Raw genomic sequence first — 19887 nt, 5'->3', positions numbered from 1 at the left:
GGGGGGGGCGGTGTGGATGGGGGTGGGGGGTACGAATATACCTCTATTCAGTTTTTATCTCGTTATTCAAGACTCGATCACTGTGCCATTTTTTCATGTGTTTCTCCAGGGTACTGTACACGCTAAAAGGCATCTTACAAATCTCGCATTTGTAAACGTCCTTTCCCACCTGCCCGTGTGTTTTCATGTGCCGGGTGAGCTTGCTACTCTGGGCGCAGGCGTAGTTGCAAAGCTCACACTTATACGGCCTCTCGCCCGTGTGGCTCCGTCTGTGGACGGTGAGATTACTACAGTTCTTGAAGACCTTCCCACAGTACTCACAAGTGTCGCTGCGTCTGCCCTCTTTTGAGCTGGGCCTGCCAGGGCCCGGGCCACTAATATGGGGGGTGCTCCCTCCGCTTCCCGTGCCGCTGCGGCCTGAGATCCCTCCGTCCAGCTCGCCCGGCGGCGTGGAGAAGCGCAGGCTGCCGTTCTCCGAGGAGTGCTCGGAGGAGGAGGCGAAGGGCGATTGTCGGGAGTCGCCGAAGCTGAGGAAGGGGTCCTTCAGCTGCCGGGAGGCGGCGTAGCCCGCCAGCCACTGGGAGTAAACGTTCTCGGTGTTGGGCATGGCGGCGGCCGGCAGGTCGAACTCCTTCTCCAGCTTGATGCGTTTGGAGAAGGGGCTCAGGGAGCTGGGGCTACCCAGCAGCAGCTTTTTGGACAGGCCTCCCGAGGCGGACTCCCCCGGGGAGCAGCCCCGGCCGTTGACGGCCCCCTCGTCGATGCGGTCGGACTCGCCGGCCACTGAGTCTTCGTCGCAAGTGTCCCTGTGCACCTCGGGCTCGGGGAGGTGGCCCCGCTTGTGTTTCTCCCCCAGGACCTGGTGGAAGGCCTCGCTGAAGTGCTGCATGGAGCTCAAGACCATGCCCTGCATGACGTCCGGCATCGCCCGGCCCTCCTCGCCAGCCCGCGAGTTGTTCTCGTGGTGACGGGCCGCCTCCAGGCTCATCCCAAAGCCATAGTCCGGCCTGTCGCTCTCGTTCAAGTCCTCCTCCTCTTCCTCCTCCTCCTCCTCCTCTTCCTCCTCCTCCTCCTCCTCTTCCTCATCCCCGTTCTCAGGGATCATGTTGGGGTCGTTCTCGCTCTTGAACTTGGCCACCACGGACTTGAGGGCGCTGCTGGCGCTGCCCACCAGGTCGCTGGTGCCCGGCTCAGGGGAGCTGGCGGTGGAGAGCCCGTCGTCCGACTTCACTGTCATGGGGGAGGACTTGTGCATGTGGGTCTTCATGTGGCGCTTCAGCTTGCTGGCCTGCGTGCAGGCGTGGTCGCAGAGGTTGCACTTGTAGGGCTTCTCCCCCGTGTGGCTCCGGCGGTGGACCACCAGGTTGCTCTGAAACTTGAAGGTCTTCCCACAGAACTCGCAGGACTTGGACTTCATGGGGGGCTGGGAGGGAGGAGGAGCAGACTGCAGAGGAGGGAGGGGCGGCGTGGCCAGGAACGGGGGCTTGCTGCCGGGCTGGAAGGGCTGCAGCAACCTTTGCATAGGGCTGGGCCGGCTCGGGGACAAGGGTGGGCTGGAGGTGTTGCCGGCCAGCTCCCGCAGCCTCCGGGAGAAATCCATAGCGGGGGGCTCCATCGCCATGGGGTTCAGTCGCAGCACCCTGTCAAAGGCACTAGGGTGATGGGTGGCCAGAGCCATTTCTTCCGCACCCAGGCGCTCAATGCGATGCGGATCCAAATGGTGCCTCGGGGGAGGGCTAAAGAGGGGCGGCGTGGGTGGGAAACGCCCTTCTCCCAGCCCCGACGCCTCCCTCGAGACCGAGCCGGGTATTCTGAGCAGGTTAAAAGGGTTATTGTCTGCAATGTGAATCCCGTGGAGAGGTGGCTGGGAAGGGCACTCTGCACCTAGTCCTGTTGGGATACCAACCCGTGGCGTCAGGGGGCTGCCGTGCTCGCTTTCTAGGTAGATCCGTAAGCCGTGTGTGTTCTGCGCGTGCTGCAAGAGGAACCAGGCGCTGTTGAAAGGCTGTTTACATGTCGTACACGTGTAGCTGCTGGGCTCATCTTTACCTGCAAAATAACACAACAAGCAGCGTCAATCTCCGGCCGTCTAGCGGCGGGCGAGCGCTCGCCTCCCCGCCTAACCTCCTCTCCTCCTCTGGGACACTCAGCTGGGAGCTGGGCAAGGAACATCCCAGCTGAGGGACAGGCAGGGGGCAGGAATGGGAAGAGGTGAGGGGCAGATCCAAATCCACACCAAGCACATCCACCTCCTCCCACCTCCTGCCCAGGTCTGGGTTCAAAACTGAACCATGTTGGGTAACCATAGAATAAAACAGGTCAAGAAAAGCAGGAGATGTTAAAGTCAATCAATGCCAGCTCCAATTCAGTTGACTTTTATGTCGCAAGAGGCTGCAGGCATTTAGAGTATTCCTAAATAAATACGTAAATAAATATATAAATAGATAAATAAATACAAAATAAAGGAATTCCTTTCTGAAAAGCACTCCACACAGATCAGTTCAAAGCATCATAACTGCCAGCAAGCTGGGCACCAACACATTTTTAGTCTCCTCCTTATTTTGAGACTAACAATGCGTACAAAATTAAGAATCAACTTCAGCTCCTCAGCAGAGATTCACCTCTGGGGCAAGGAAAGAAATAAAAAGGACTGGGGTGGGAAACTGAGCACAGGACAGGGAAAGGAGAAGACAGAGAGAGCCGCAGCTCCGCCAGGGAAAGAGCTGGAGGCCGGCCAGGAGGCCTGGCCGAGCGCCCTGCCGGAGCCGCATTATTTCTCTCGCGCTGAAAAGAAGCTGAGGATGGTAAATGCCACTTTGGCAAGTAGCGAGCTAACTCTATTTCATGATAATTTATTTTTGGAGATAACACGGACATTATAAAAGAGCAACCAACTAATAAATAACTAAACAAAAAGCCGGCTAATAATGACAGCAGAAAGCAGCCCCTTCTAATATACGGCAAAACAAGGGGGATGAATAACTTTTTGAGGACCGCCCGCGAGGGAAGAGTGGCGTGAGATATGGTGAAAGTGAGGGTGCCTTTATTGATTACTGGGATTTTGCAAATAATTCACTTCCACCCCCATATGGATGCTTCTTGCTAAATGCCGGTAAACCAGGGCTGGAGCTAAGAGAAGGATATAAATTCATTTCCAGCCTTGTTCAGCAGTTCTCACAGTGATATTTTAACAAATAAAAATAATGTTGAGGTTAGCTAAGAGATAAACCAGGAGCCTTCCAAGGGCATCAGCACTTGGGATGGTACTGGCCTTCATCACATATTCCTGCCCTGACTGAACATTTACATCCCAAGGAATCTGCTCCTTAGTTGGCCATCTCTCTTGGGTAAACAGGCTGCAATGAGAGCTGCCCTCATTAGGTTTCCCCTATTTGCCTAATACAAAGAAAAGGAAGATTTAAAAAAACCAAAGAAGGCAAATTAGGAAAGGGAACGTCACTTTATGCGTGCCCATCTTTTTTCCCATCTCAAGGCGGGGGGAGGAAAAGTGTCACGTGGCCATTTTCCTCCTCGATGATCTTGGGATACAGGACAGAAACAGGCATCTTTAAGGTCCCTTTCAACCCAAACCATTCCGTGATCCTGAGATCCAGCACTGGTTGTACTGCTCCATCCCAGCTTCCCTCCCTGCCTCCCGGCTCTGCCGCTATTCTGCGTTTGGCCTGAGAAGCTGAATCAGGCAAGCAGAGAGCCTCAATCATCTACAGCAGGCATTTAACACTTTAATCACTTTAAAAGCCCTTGGAATAATATTTAATGTTTCACTCTGAAGCCTGCATTGGAGTAAAATGCACTGTTGTGTTTAGTATGTGCCAGGCATGTGAGCACAGATAAATACTTAAATCTGCTGAAATTAGAGTGAAATTCAATTGGACTTTCACATTCCTATGCTCATTTGTGAGCTCGGGGGGAAAAAAAATTATCTTGCTTCATCATACTGAAGTGGACGTTTTTAACACCACGGTGGGAGCTAACAACGAAACACTACCTTGCCTCTCTACCTTATAGATCAGGTCAGAGAAAATAGCATTTTATCTTATAATGAGGATACAACATCGAGCGTTTGCTACCACATTTTAGTATTCCCATCAACTAGATATTCTAGATCATAAGGGCAGCTCGTGTAATCATAATGTCAATGAGAGGGGCTGTTACGACTGAGACTAAAGATTACATGGAAAAAGCTGCTTTGAAACTGGTAATTATTACCAGTCCACTAATAGCAAATGATGCATTACAGTTTCACCGTATAATCTGTATTTCACTCAGCTCCTGCCAGTGCAGTCTTATTATATTACAGTGCTCACAAATTCTAAATTCCTAAGCTACAGTCATCAATAAATGTGTTACTTGCCATAATTTGCAAAATTACTTTGTTCATAACATCTTCGACTGTTATAAAGACTGGAATTGATTTCCTGCGTGGCAAAATTAGGGCTACATTGACTTAGTGGAGTGTAAAATGTAAGATTATTCTTCATGTGCTTGCTTTCTGAAAAACAAGTTTTCAATTCACTGTCCGTGTTTGGTAATCAAGATAATAATTTACATTTAAAACAATGTTTATATACAAAACTTCCCTAAACAACCCACCATTTTCAAGGGAGCAACGTAAAACCAGGCAAAAAAGACAACGGAGCGAAACAGTTAAAATCCAACAGCCATTTGTCTCCACTTCCTGCTCTGAAGAGACATGATTTCTAATTTGTCTATTAGTGCTTGATTAATTATGAAGGCTATTGACTGACCATATCACCACCTAGAGATACGTTCCAGTCTGATGCAGCCTTGCCAAACTGCAAAAATTATGGCACTAATCCACAGCAACAAGACGGGTCCTTCGACCGCCGCGGCAATCCCTGGGTTGGGAAGGGACTCGCCCTCCCTTGCTCCCATCCCACCACCACCGTGGGCTTTTTGGGACACCATTTGGGTCCCCTCAAGACTCAGACCCAAAGGCCATATCCACTGATGTCTCCTTACTGTGTGGGCCAGGCCCTGTGTCCACACAGCCTTCCCAGCCAACACATCTGGGCATGGCCACGGGCAAGCGAGGCGGGTCTCACAGCAGGGAGATGCAGGAGCTGGGGCTGGCCAAGGACAGAGCTGGAGAAGGTCCCACAGGGCTTTTTGTGCCTCACCATCCACCAGGACAAAGTGATGGGGTTTGTCATCCATTTGATGCCACTGAAGCCTTCAGCTGATTTCCAGGAGTCAGGAGTCACTGCTGAACCAGCCCTCCTTGGCCACCAGCAGCAGGGCTAGAGCTCACATCCTGGGGCTGGAGCTCACATCCTTGGCTACTTCTCAGTTCAGGAATTTGAGGCTGAAAGAGACCCCCAGCTCTCACCCTATGACCCTCCCTGCAGTACATGTCACTCTGTGACCAGCACAGTGCCTTTCAGTAAAGCACTACGCCCTCCAGCCCTGCAAAGCACAGGGCAGAGCACAAAATCCTGGTGAAATCTATTCAAACCAGCTCAGCAAACAGGGAGAGCACCCACTGCTTGCCACCAGTCACAGACGGATATTGGGATCTACCTGAACTTCTCTAGCTCTAACCTCTACCTGTTCTCTTTATATTTTGAGGTTTTTTGTGGTTGAAACACTGAAAAGCTCTTGTTACATGATGGGCTCCTCACACACACCAAGGTGTTCTTCATGAAATTGAGGCACACTTCAAAATCCAGTTATTTTTCTGTCCCGAGGCCACCCCTCCACTACCCAAGGACCAGCCTAGCCCTTCTCATCCTGGCATCATGCTGGGAAGGACCTGATTTTTCCCTCAGCTTCCCACAGGGCTGATACCTTCCAGGGTACTGCACCCAGCTCTGCAAGCACAACCCCAATTCCACTCTTCCAGCCCAAGGCCACATGAGGCTGGACCCGGTGTCTTCTCAACACGTCCTTCCTTTCCAGACTATCAACCTGCCCCTCCTGTTCTGCACCCACCTTTGCTTTGCCCACAATGCCAACCAACCAGAACTGCATATTCATTTCTAAATCACCAACAAAGCACTAAGCACCACTGAGGCCCCCACCAGCACTGCTGAGCTCTCCAGATGAAGCCCCACATCCCCCAGTCTGCTGGGCAGCTCTGCACCACCTGTGCCAGCAGTACCACCCAGCGCTCCGTCTTCCCATGCGCAATGTCTCGGCGCTGTGCAGTCTATTTCATCCACATTTATCAACCAAAGTTGTCATCTAGAAGAATGAAATCGGGTTTATTTGACAAGATCCATATTCCATAAATCTAGGCTGAGTGGCACGAATTATATTTCTATCCTTTAATTCTTTATCAATTGAATCTTATGTTGGTTCTTCCGTTATTTTGCCCAGAAGAGATAAGCAAAATGTTGCCAACTCTCCCACATTACCCTGACCAGCTCTTGACAGCATTTTCCCAGTTCATAAGCTTTCTAAAAACCAGCATCACAGGTTAACTCTTCAGGGTTCCTTGGGTGCAACTTTTCAGGGCCTTTTTATTTAAAAATATTTCTCTCCATTGAAGGAGAAATATTTTTTCTCTCTGCTCAGACCCTCCCTGCCTACCAATGAGCTAGAAAAAAACAGCACCCACCTTATGATACAGAAACATAACACAGCTGCTCTCCAGGTCTACAGCAGGAATATTTATCAAAAATTTCTACCTTACTGCTTCTTCCATTTATCCCTTCCTTCTCCAGTATCCTGAGAAGCTCTCTCTCTCTCCTCCTCTCCCCACTGGTGCCAGGCACAAGTTTTCCTCAGCATCTCCAGTTCTCCTGACCCGTTCTCTACCCACCATGGTTTCTCACTGCAATTGATTCCTATCCATTTTCCATTTTTTTTTAATTGTCGTATATTGATTTTTCTAATATCTAATTGCTGTTCTCATCTCACCACTGAAGCGAGTGAAGTGGGTTTTGGACTGGGGCCAAAGTTGCCCTCTCCTTCCTGGACAGCTCATCAACTCTTTACAAATAGCTTCCAATTACCATTCGCATTTTTGTGTGTACATTTTCCTCCCAGTCAATTTTACTGCTCATTTTCTTCCTACTTTGGAAATTACCCCTGTAGGAGAATTACATGGGGATACCATGACCCAAATAGAAAACTGGGGCCAAGATGACACCTTGACTGGCCTCACTCAGTGAAGCATCAACCATTACGTTTTAATTCCTTCTCTACACCCTGGATGGCAAAAGACCAGTGATGAGGCACAGCATTTCACTACAGCACAAATGTCCAGTGTTTCTCAAGTTATTGGCTCCTGCTTAAAAAAAAAAAAAAAATGCAGCAGAACAGCTCTTGCCTGCCATGCCCCCAGAAGAAGTGACTTAACCGGTGACACACGAGTGACAGATTTAGCTTCTGATCCGCAAAATGTTAACAAATGAGCGGGATGGATATTGGCATTTGAGTGCCTTTAAGGGCAGTTGGCACAATTACTCAGTAAAATATGAAGAGATGGCTGCTTTCTGCATTAAGGGGCTTTTTTTATATTAAGGAAAAGCTGGGGCTTCTGTACTGTGCTCACAGATACACCCGGCACACTCCGAGAGTCCGAGTCGGAGCAAGCCAACACCTCCAGGCACAATAGAGCTGGCTCAGAGCAAGAACCACAGCCATCTCCACAGCCACCAGCAGCAAAGCCAGACAAGATGCTGGGGAGAAGACCAGCTGGGAGGAGAAGCTGTCAGCTAGATGCCACTGCTGGGAGGGAAAAAAAAAAAATAAATGAAAAAAGCCTTTCTGGAGCTAGGCATGCAAGTTCAGGCATTGCCAAGTGAGTAATGGAATAATCTGCATGCGTGTGCCAATGTGCTTTGGAAGAGCTTCCTTAGTTTCTCAAAAGTCAGGGCTGGATCCAGGAAAGCTGCTCGCTGGACACAGCACACTCAGCATCCTCTGGTGCACCTAACCAGGCCCACAGCACAGGATGCTGTTTGGGGAAGGAGCCCCTGCTTAAGGAGCAGGATATTGAACACAAGGTGTGTTTTACCCCAGGGCACTGCAGGAGCTGCACACAAACACGGAGCATTAGAGGCACCCCAGTTTTCCCAGTGTTTTCCCAAACAAACCGTCAGCAGTGGCTGCACACGTGCCAATGGCGGGTGCAAGGATTTCACTCACAGCCGCAGATTTGCTCCCTCAGAGAAATCCCCGTGCCAGAGAAATCTCCAAGCAGACCTGGATGTGGCCCTTGCTGCCTGGACAGCCCAGACCCTGTTCTCCACAGCATCCCTGCACAGACCAGAACAGCCCCTGATGGCTTTGCTCCTGTGTTCTCCCTCACCTTCCCAAGACACCTGCACGTGTAAGCAAAGCCAAGGCTACCTGCACCTACAGGGCACACAAACACCTTCCCCTACCCAACAGCAAGGACAGAAGTTAAAGCATCTCCCTCTCTTCTGCTCGCCACCAAACAATCGTGGGAGGAACAGCCCGAGCCAAACCCAGGAACTTCTTTATTCAGCTTTAATGTCAACTGACTGCTTGATTTTTGGACTGATAAATTCAGAGTCATTATGGTATTTAAAGGGGGGAAGGAAAAAAAATTGAGTTAATTGTTACCACTTGTACTTGATTCAGTTCTCCATCTGGCTTGTCAAATATCTCTTTTTTCTTTTTTTTTTTTCCCCCCTCCTCTCTCGCTCATTTGGAAATCCATACTGCCGAATTTCCTTTCAACTGCAAACTAGTGAGGTGAAACAGTTGGGACACAGGAAGCGTCGCAGGGCCGGGAGATAAGCGGGTCCTGCTCCATTCCTGCAGCAGCCACTTCTCCCTCAGTAAGGAAGAGCTGGCTTTGGCATGACTCACCTTTTCCTGGTAGCATCAGTTCACAAGGGAAACTGTAACTGTCCAAACGTCTTTTTTTCCTTCTTGCACTAATTCCTCCTCCTGATCCTCTGGATTACAAAAGGCGTGTGATTAACCTGGTCCGTCATTAACCAGTGCTAAGCAGCTGCTGGCACTGGGAGCATCAGCACAGTCACTGCTGCTCTCATAATAACTGGAATAACACTAAATAACAGCAGTAGCTGCATTTACAACAAATGCTCTCTAACCTTTTCTCTTTGTCATCAGAGGAAAAAGATTTAGAAATACTAAAAAAGGAAAATATCCCCAAAAATCTGAACAAAGTGATGTAGTATTGCTTGTAAAACAAGAAATGCCATGGCTGTTCTGCTTTTGAAAATAAAATCCTGCAAACCGAGTCCATGCTGTTTATGCAAAGGCCTGGTGGAGTCTTGGGACCAGCTTAGTAATGAAAAAGTCAAAAAATCCAGAAGAAATTTTGCTTTGCATGACTCTCAATGCCCTATCTGCCATCTCTACTGGATTTTCTTTACTGCAATTCATTGATAAAAGGTATTCCTGAAATTAATATTCAATACTGAGATTGATATATCAATATTGATATTTATATTCCTGAAAATAATTATTCTGCCTGCAAATTCAGACTTCCTGAAATTATATTAATAAAACTGGGAAAATACTTTCCAAACCAAGTATGAGTAACACCATTTTTTCATTACACTTTTTTTTAAAAACCCTCTTTAAGGAAGAACCAGACCAAAAGATTAATGCCATGACTCCTCAAACTTCAAAAAGAAACCCTGGCCCCAGCAATAATAAAACAGCAGCTGGCATTGCTTTGCCAGTCGAAGATTTAGACTGGAGTTAGGAACTCCAAGAATTCCCCATTTTCTCTCAAAGCCAAGCTTTCCTTGGGTTTTACAGCACTGCTCAAGTTTCCATAAAGCAGAAGTTTTTTGGGCCTGAGGAAAGAGCAGTAGGGAAGGGGTGGGACCAGGGAGACCAGTTCCTGTCTGGAGAAGAAATGGGCATTTCATGGGTAACCAATTTGGTTGTAGCCTCAACATTACTCATTCTTCTTACCAGAACCAAAGTCCACAGACTTAGATTCCCACCCCAAAAAATGTTGCTCATTAGCAACGAGCAACAAAACACACGGTTTGTCAGAGCCTCAATGGGGTGCTGGCGTCCCGTGGCCTGACCTCAGCGTCTGTCACCATTTTCAAGGCAATGACAATTTGGCCACCAAGAAAACCTGCTTCCAGCTCCAACTTGGCAAGTGAGGTATCAGCCTGCGACTGATTTTGTGCTTTTTTAAAACCTAAGGGGGGTGGAAATCTGTCGCGCCTTGATTAGCGAGGAACAGAAGAAACCTGTCACGGGAAAACAATGCTGTGCTTGAAATTCAGCTCTGAGGGAGTTTTAGAAGAAAGCCCTCAGGCAAAGACGAGCTGGTCAGGTGCACACATGCACCCTATGCATTAATGCTACGGGGTGGAGAAAGAGGGATCGTGATGCACACCTCAGCACCACGTGGGAAGCAGCTCCAGTGACTACAAACACCAGTGCTGGGACCTAAAGGGTGAAGTGTTTTCAGTGCTGCAGGAGGAACTCTTCATTGATACCACCACACATCTCTAAAAACATCCTTAGTGAAGCAACCAACATCCCAGATGCCATTCTTGGCAGTGTTCAAGGCCAGGTTAGATGGGCATTGAGCAGCCTGCTCCAGTGGAAAGTGATTCTGCCCATGGCAGAGGGGCTGGAACTGGACAGTCCTTAAGGTCCCTTCAACCCAAATCATCCTGTGTTTCTGTGATGCACAATCTCCCCCACATGCCTGTCCCTGACTGCCTCTTCCAAGCACAGCATAGGGATTGTAAAAGATTTAAACAGAGGAGGCATCACTGGAGTGACACCTGCTAAATCAGCTCCTCTGGACTTACCTGGCACCAGGTGTGTCCCCTGCTGGAAGGTCCAGCTGGACCCACCAAGGACTAAGTCTTGTCTAAGCCCTGCCACAAAAAGGGCATCAAAGCCTTTCCACAGCCTCACTTGATTATCCAGCAAACGGTACCTGGCTCCAACAGTCCATAATTATGCATTTACCCAGTGGCTGCTGGGGACAATCAAGTCAATAATTCACTTTTTAAATGCAGTGCTGTAATTATACAGCTACAAAGTGCTTCCAAATCATTCCATTCACTCACACACCTACACAATGAATTGTTCCCCGTTCTTACTGTTTTCTCCCTGGCCGGCAGCATCCGAAGGAAAGGCAGAGCACACTTCAGAAAGTTTCTTGCCCAGGAGGGGAAGGAGATGCCCTAGCACCGGGGTCACCCCTATTTGTGTGGGGCAGGGGGTGTTGCTCCCTGCCTGCACTGCAGTTTTGGCACAGCTCAGTCATGCAAACAGCACCCAGCACAGGCGAGGGCGAGCGGCGGATGCTGCCCTGCAATGCACATCGTGCACTCGGTGTCTCTCACACACAGAGACTGCCAGACCAACGCCAGGATGCTGCTTTCCCTGAAGAAAGGCCTGCTTTTTCCCTGAAGTGACCTGATCAGTGCTGCAGGACCTTGCTGGAGGCTGAGGCAGCTCGGCCACACGGGGCACCTGGAGAGATGAGTGTGCTTCCGAACGGCTGAGCCCCTTCCCAGGGAGAAAGTGGGGCTGCACCTTCCCACTGCTGCTCACCAGCAGGGACACTGCTGCCACAGCATGGCTGGGCCATCAATCCCCTCGTCACCCATGGCCCTGCTTTATTTTTGCTGTTTTTTCCCATCTCAGTGTCTCTATTTGATGTGCCTGGCTCTGCAAAGCCACGTGTATTTAAAGCATCACCTTGAGGAGATATGGTGGTCTCTGAGAGCCCCTCCTGGCCCTTCTTATCAGCCAGACACCACCAATGTCCCCTTCCCCAGCCCATGGCACCCAGCTCCCACCCATGCCTCAGGAAGAGTTTTGTGGAGCCAAAAATCCCCAGCCCTCAGCCAAGTCAGTGGCTGAGGAATTCCTTGAAAGCTTTATTCCACCATCTCCTTCCCAAAACAGATCCTTTTCAGACTCTCCTCTTTCCCAGCCTTCTCCTTTGGCTCGCTTTCCTCTCACTTTGAAATGAATGCTGTTTAGCCAGCAGCAAACCATCCTGACAAAGTGGGTCAGGGGAACTGCAGGTCCCCCCAAACGACACCTCCACCTGCAAATCATCTGCCAAGAAGGCAAAGGTTTATACAGTCCCTGAGCAAGTTCAATGTCACCATGGAGTTGCAAGCACAGCAAGTGCTGAACCAGATCCTACAACGTTTAGTTTCATAACTTGCACAAGCAAGTATTAGTAGAATCGATAAATTACATATATTTTTTCCCCCTCTCTGCTTTGCAAATAGGACCAAAAGGTGTCGTAAAGTTGTCCGGTCTTCTCCGGTTTATCCTGTCTCCTCTCCATCGCTGAGATATCCTTGAAGTTGAAAATGATATAATACTCCGAATATCTGGAGTTTGGAAGGATGTAAGACTTGCAAGAATTGCTACAGCTTTATTGCATTCTCGGGGCACAGAGAGTATTTACCACGCATACATCAAGTCAAGGAATGCAAAAAGGGCACGCGGAAATTTGGCGCTCCGAGCTCAGGAGCTGAAACTCCCAGAAAGGCAGATACAGAGCGGATCTCCTTATTTATAGATTTGCAGATGAAATCCAACAAAGCCAGCCCTCTACCCTCCAAAAAAAAAAAAAAAAAAGCCCAAAAAAAACCTAACAGCCCCACCTCCCTCTTTTATGTCAGTAAGGCTGATTCAATTTCCAGGCTTGCAAGGTCTCCTCTCGCCGAGTATTACCCGACCCCAATAACACGCGCCGTTCCAAGGTTAAGATCCGTTTCCTTACAATAATGCAGAAAGCTGTTGTTTCAGTCGTGGCTGCAGAATTCAGCTTTGAAGGACAGGTTAGTACCACACTACATTTAACTGAATTCAGTTCATCTGATTATACAGTGCCTTGCTTTCTGGAATATGTAATCATCTCTTTCTGATGACATTTTAAATATCCAACTAGACAAATAATTGCAGCAATAATTGATAGCTGAGTCAAGCTGGAAGATTATTGATTGGCACAGTACCCACTGAAACAAATGTTCATCTTTCAAACATTACAGTGAAGATGCTTAAATCTAACTTTTGCTGATAAATGATAAAAATTTGATTTACTGATAAAACCACCGGAATAGAAGATGCACTTCAGGATTTGATTACCTGGGGAAATTTTTTCAAAGAAAAATTAGGCTGTGGGATTTATATTCTATTTCACATGAATAATTGCCAAGATATGGATAAGCTGTTGGAACATAAACACACATGGAGGAGTCTTTAAGAGTTGCTGATTAACTCTCTACCTTCCTGAATGGAATTTATCTGTTCCCAATCACTGTTTAGGTGGGAGTTTATCCTGCTGCCTTCCCAAGGATGCATCAAAGGGTCTCATTACCGGTGGCAGGAGTTACGTGTCAGAAAAGATCCCCCACTCGTTTTCCCAGCAGCTCGAAGCCCCCAGTTTAAATGTGCATAACCTAATTCTGCTGTGAATGCAGCTGAAAGGAAGGTTCAATCTCACTGTCCATGGTGTAAATCAGAAGCACCACCACCCAAATCTGTGGCACCACAGAACAGCAGCAAGGGGAAAGTCAAAACCAGGGGCATTTCCAAACTGGCTCCCTATCTTAAAGCTGAAATAAAATCACTTTTCAGCTGCTATTACACCAGGGCTGCTTAAACATGGGTTTCCTTATAATTAGGAAATTCCAGACCCTGCAGCACTACCTATACATCAGGGGGGAGAGAGAGGGGGAATTTCTGAAACTTACTGATTAGAAAGCAGAGAGAGTGGCCACAGCAGAGAATCGCACGCGGGGAAAGGCAGGCAATGAGCTGCCTAGTTAGGGTAGAGGAGCTGTCGCAAGGCAGAAGCCTGAAATTAAGGAAGAGCGCCAGAATATTTGAGCAGGGAACAAAGAGCATAAATTCCAGAGTAAGAGATGAAAAATGCACTGAAACGTTTTGAAACGGAGCCATTAGGAGCTGATTGAGTCTCAGAGCTACTGTTAAAAATCAGCCGCTTGTTAGATGCGCCGATCAGCTGAGCCCTGACACTTAAGGCGTACGAGGGGGCTTGTCGAGTGGCTTCGCTCTAATTTAGAGATCCTCAGTTAATTAGAAAGCCCTCAGATTTTCTGCAAATGCAGGTCGCTATCGACAGCTCGTGCTTTTGATGCTTTCCGGGTGACAGTTGCTGGACTGACCTTTGCGGCGCTGGCAGGGCTGCCCAGACCCTTGCCATGCCGGGAATTCAATCACGGCCGCCGGCGCTACCGGGAAGTTACAAGTAAGGTTATCCTGCTCCTGGATGTCGTTTCCTTCTCTGAAACAAGCCCTGGTGAAATCTGCATCTGCTTAGTGCTATAAATAGCTCCAGTGTTGAATTATTGTTTTTCCTCCCTGATGAGTGGATGTCACAGCCAGTCAAGAACTTCAGGGTGGGAGTTTATCAAAGGCGGCACCAGCAGGGTTTGGGAGAAGGGAATTGCTTTTGGGGGACAATCTGCTTGCATCCATCCACAACTGCAGGAGAGAAACCTCCTTTTGAGATTTCATTTCCCCAATGCCTGTGGCTGCAGAGGATGGAGCCCCTGCCCAGGGGATGGCACATCCAGAGCTTCCCTTAGCACCCAGCATGCCCCATTCCGTGGGAATGCCTTTCCCAACCACATGCAAGGTCCGGTGATGCTCTCCAGAGTGGAAACCACTGATAACACCTAATGCAGGGCAAACAGCAACACAGGCAATGACTGAACAAAACAAGGCTTGTTTGGAAATGTATAGAAATGCGTGGAAGTTACAGTGACAACCCAAAGGCAAGATGACAGACCTGCAGTCACACAGGGAGTTGGCGGCAGACGCTAGAAAATTAACTCTCAGGAACTGTCTAGCATTGGCAGGGAAATGAATGAGATGATCTAAGAGATATTTTCCACCTCTAATAGGATTTGATGATGATTTTGCATAGCCTTTTGTGCTAGCCTGGCATTTGATAAAGGCATGGTGTCTCTTTTCAACCCACATGTGAGGGAGAGATTAATAAGTTGCAAACTCGGCCCACCTCGGCTATAAATGGTTCCTGTGCCCATAGGGGGAAAAAAATCCAAGCTATGACTGAAAAAAACCCCAGTGAACTGTGTGCAGTTAGTGCTTTTACACCCAAATCTTCAGTTATTAAGAGATTTGGAAAGGAGAGAAAAATTGTCCGCCAGCATCCAAAAAGCCATCAGTTTTGCAGCCAGATGGGCAGCAATTCACAAACCATGTCCAGTTAAGAAGGACTGGATTGAGACCTTTCCAGGGAGAGCCTTCATGGGCCTGTGGGAGGCATGGAGAGATGAGATGGCTCCAGCATATCCTGCAGGAGAAGGGGGCAGAGCTGTTGCACTCATGGGGGAAGTCCTGGCATGGCCCACTCACAGCCTCAGACAAGCAGAGAATTAAGACCTGAGGGCTGGCCTTGGAGGATGCATTAAAGATGGCATTGATGGTAAAGAACTAAATGAAAGCCAGAGTTTTTAAGCATACAAAACAGATTGTAGAGAACCCTAGTTTTCAGCAACATAAGTGTTTTCTTACAAGAAAATGCAATTAAGTGTTGTAACTGCCAGCACTCAGACACCAATAAAAGCCTTTCAAAAAACCCCTTACCCTCACCTGATCAAGCACACAACCTCCCATATGATAATATCCCATATGATAATATCCTTCCTTACACCAGGGGCTGTGTTTTTCAGCAGAAAAATCTGTGGACCCAGGCTATGGTCTTTAGCATCCCTGGGACTAAAGGAAGCCTTGGTGCTGTCTAACCCTTGTGCTGGGCCAAATGCATGTGGCTGAATGAACCACTCTCCTGCTCTTCATCCATGAGTCTTCCTCTTCTGACTCTTCACAAGGAGGGTGGGATCTCCATCACCCATCTGCTGTTGCTACAGCAGGCAGCCCACACATGCTGCTGTACATTCAAGGGCACAGGAGGACACTGTGACCTGCCAGCAGCACCTCTACATCCACACAGCCAGGACAACCCATCTGGGAGCCACATGCTGGCATCACTTCCCTTGCTGCCAGCACACAGAGCAGCCCTGCTTTTTGGGAAAAGCAGCCCACAGGGCCAAAGATGAACAACCAGATCCATCCGTGCATGCCTGGCCACAGACTTTTGTCTGCAGCGAGCGCTTCAGGTTCAGGGCTGCTGCTGTCCAGCAGCACCTCTACATCCACACAGCCAGGACAACCCATCTGGGAGCCACATGCTGGCATCACTTCCCTTGCTGCCAGCACACAGAGCAGCCCTGCTTTTTGGGAAAAGCAGCCCACAGGGCCAAAGATGAACAACCAGATCCATCCGTGCATGCCTGGCCACAGACTTGTCTGCAGCGAGTGCTTCAGGTTCAGGGCTGCTGCTGCTTGCACTGCAGCCAGGTCCAGCAGCCACCACGGGGGACCAGAACCCCTCAAGAGCACAGCACTGCACCCAGAGATAACAAAATGACAGTTCCTGCCCCCGGAGCTGGCAGCTATCACCATCACTATTATGACCTGGTGAGAGGGGCTGCCAGTTTAAACAGGCACTGCCTCCACGCCAACACTCCCCGCTCTCCACTTAAGAGCTCTGAATATTTCAGCAGGTGAGCAGCAGAAGCAGCAATCCTCCCATCTGCTGCCACGTCTTGGAGCACTTTTAAAAAGCCACAGAGGCCCATTCGTGGTTGGAGTAAAAGAAATTGACATCATGTAATTTTTCAGCAGTATAATAATATTAAAAGTATTAAAACCAACATGTTGCACTTAAGTCCGAGGAATTCCACGTGCTTTGCAATGGTCATTAATGCCACGAAGGCTGTACAGGGAATTGAAGGGTTGCTCATTCCATCCACTGGGTCCTCATTGTCCTGGGGATGGGAGCACTTTCCAACAAGCACACAGCTCGTACTTGCCACCTCCAGCACCTTCAACACTCTGTGCCTGACACCCTGCACTTCCCAAAAAAGGGTGCTGGATGTAGTGAGGATGGGCAGCACCTCCACAGAAGATGTACAAGTCCTTGAGTCATCACTTTACCTGAACATGTTATCAGAAAACACCCCATCCAGGGCAGGCTGGGAGATGGCCATATATACAACAGGTCTGAAATTGCCATCAGCTTCACCTCAATCCTTTTCTGATGTCCTTGGCCATCCAGTTAAGATCTGACAGCATTTAAAGATGACAGTGCCTGAGGTAATGGGACAATGCCATAACAGGATTACAGGAAATGTGAAAGAAAGGACATACGTACGTAATGTCATTTAGGTAATGTCATCTATGAACAGTTTTGCTGCAATTTTTGCTGACAAAGAAGTCGGTCTCACTTATACAATTCCTTTAAACTCTATTATTGCTGTAAATAAGTTTACTTCTTCCTGAAAGAAAGCTTTTCAGATGCACAGTCACAAATATTTTGTCCAACTTTCTGCTCTGAAGCAGCGTACCCTGGGGGGAAGACGTCCCATAAACCAGCACGAGGCGGCGAGCAGGATGAGGCAGCAAGATCGAAGGACTCCCCGCCGCTCTCCCGACCCCGCTGCAGAGCACCCAGACTTCATAAGATCCTCCCAATTAATTTCCACCCAGCTATTTCCTCCCCGCGCCCTTTTTTCCATCAGTATTCCCTTTCAGTCCCACCACAGCTGCCCCCGAAACAGCTTCCTCATTGTCCCCCACCAGAAGTGGTGTATGTGTGCCAAGCAACTGACCGCAAACAAAAGCTTGTTTGACCAACGCTTGTTCCGAAACAAAACCCCGGCTGGAGAAGGAAATCCCGCAAAGGAGGGGGGATTGATGCTGGGACAATTTGGAAGGCGAGCCCAGGGCGACTCACATTCTTGCCAGACAATGGTGTCTGGCCTCTCCATTCACTGCCTGCCTCGCACCCCTCCCCAAAAAGTCCCCCCTAAAAGCCATGTTTATTATATAGTCTGATAAGCAGGGGAGATGCCGTTAAATTGAGCCCGCGACACTCTCGCGCGCTGCCCGCGGCGGCTCGGGGACACGGGGCAGACAACAGCAGAAGCCTCTAAGGGGACTTGGAGAAGGGTTTCTGGAACTGAACTTGCTGCCGGGCAATACTGCAAGGAGTTGGTTCCTTCTAGATGGGATGGTGAAAACTCACGACCAAGGGTGTGTCTGTGAATTCCCCATGTTACCCTGCATTGGGGAATATTTCCTTGCTCTGAGCAATGTTTCTTCTCATCTCCCCAGCCTTGCCTTAGGTGACTCCTTCCCCTGAGCAGCTGCTGAGAGATGGCCGAGCCTTTGCCCCCTGCACATCTGCCTGCCATTGGCATGTGAAAATACTGATTAGAGGAAACACCCTGGCTGGGCAGGCTGCCCCCTCCCTTGATAAGTACAGTTGGAAACCACAGGAGTTGCACAGGCCAGCTCGGGAGCCGTGTGCCATCCCGACCATCTTATCCGTTAATAAACAGACACTCGGGTCCTGCCGGCGTTGAGCAACGCCGACATCTGCCCGCTGAGGCAACGCGTGGGGCAGCAGCTGGCTGTGCGGCCAGCGGGGTTTGCTGCGGGCTCCCCGTGGGCTTTTGTGGGGCAGCATCCCACCACCTGTCTGTCTGTCCACTCGGGCACGTGTCGCTGCTAGAAGACGCTTGGAGTAAAGAGAGATACCTTAAAAATCCTCACAAAGTGGTAATAATCAGCCCTTGAATGGCACGTCCCAGATCGCTCGTCACCCAGCTGTCCCCGGAGCACACCTCACCCCCACTGCAGCAGGCAGAGATTGAGAAACCAGCCCATGCAGCTCCAGTCCTCCCCCTGCACCTGCACCCCAGTCACCACCTCCACAGAAGGAAAGCTTTGCTGTGATTAAAGGCCATCTTCTAAAGCAGGTTTGCCGTTTCAGCGCTGAGGCCGCTCACAGTCGGTACCTGGGTGTCTGCAAGCAGGTGCACACAGCTTTGATTTCTGTAAGATGCTATCCATGGGACAGTCTGCAGGGACCAGCCACAGAGCTGAGGGGCTGACCTTGGTACTGTTTAGAGAGTGCCAAATTTACAGTCCCAATCCTAAGGCAAACTGCTGGGCTGGGCCCTCGTTTTCGGAGTAGGGTGTGCACGTCCGGACCCTGCTTACCTTCCAGTTTTTCTGCTGCTTAAGCTCTCAGCTTTACAGAGATCCTGCCACCACTGAGCTTCCACAGCCTTGGATGACACCAAAATGGGAGCCATGGAAGCCATCCCTCCTTTTGATGCAGCTCCTTATCAGATCAGGTCACAAACAGCTGCAATGCATGTGCCCCGTCTGCCATACATCGACATTTTTAAGCTGTTGGAAGCAATTCTGCACTTACTTTCCCATCTCCTCTAAAGCTGAGCTTTTAAAAGCCCTCCAAAGTGGTGTGTGGCTACAAGCACTTCTGGACTAATGGTGAGGATGTCCCATGCCACTGTGTCCATCCAGAGACCTACTGGCACTGGAGGAATCAGCAAGGGGGACAGGTGACAACTACAAAACCTGCCTGCTCCAGCTATGCTGCCTGTGAGACACCAAACGGAATCTCCAGCTATACATCGAGCAATACACTACACAGACTCCTTTTTGGGGTTGTGACATTAATAATGCTGCCTTAAAGTTGCCCTGAGCACTTACTGTTTCCATCTGCCTCCTCTGAAGTTGGGATGCTGCAGTGGCAGAGCACATCCCCGCTGGAAACTAAAGGAGAGGCTGCCAGGGAAACACATGCAGCCCTTCCAAGCCCAACAGGCATTTTTAAGCACTACCCTACTACTTTCAGAAAACCAGCCCTAATTGTTCTTATCCTGCTAAAGCCTCTCTGAGCACAGCACTGCCCCACAAGAGCTCAAATAATTGCATGGAAGGAGGGGTCTGCCCCATTGCACCTGCTGCAGCCGGGCTCAGCAGCAATGCTGTAGTCAAGTGAGACGATTTAGACACAAGGTTTAC

At 49.3% G+C, this 19887-nt stretch overlaps 1 protein-coding gene across 1 annotated transcript in view; it reads right to left on the bottom strand.

Moving 5' to 3' along the window:
• Positions 1–24: 24 nt before the first annotated feature.
• The window catches only part of BCL11A (BAF chromatin remodeling complex subunit BCL11A), a 62765-nt gene continuing 42902 nt past the window's right edge, over positions 25–19887 (bottom strand). The window contains exon 3 of the mRNA XM_041417283.1: positions 25–2049. Coding sequence (XP_041273217.1) covers positions 44–2049 — 2006 coding nt within the window. The 3' untranslated portion in view covers positions 25–43. The remainder of the gene's footprint in view (positions 2050–19887) is intronic.

The sequence above is a fragment of the Onychostruthus taczanowskii genome, unplaced genomic scaffold (assembly GCF_017590055.1).
Source record: "Onychostruthus taczanowskii isolate IOZ18803 unplaced genomic scaffold, ASM1759005v1 scaffold55, whole genome shotgun sequence".
Classification (NCBI taxonomy): domain Eukaryota; kingdom Metazoa; phylum Chordata; class Aves; order Passeriformes; family Passeridae; genus Onychostruthus; species Onychostruthus taczanowskii.
Note: the sequence above shows the minus strand (reverse complement) of the source record. Positions and strands in the feature narration are given on the sequence as shown.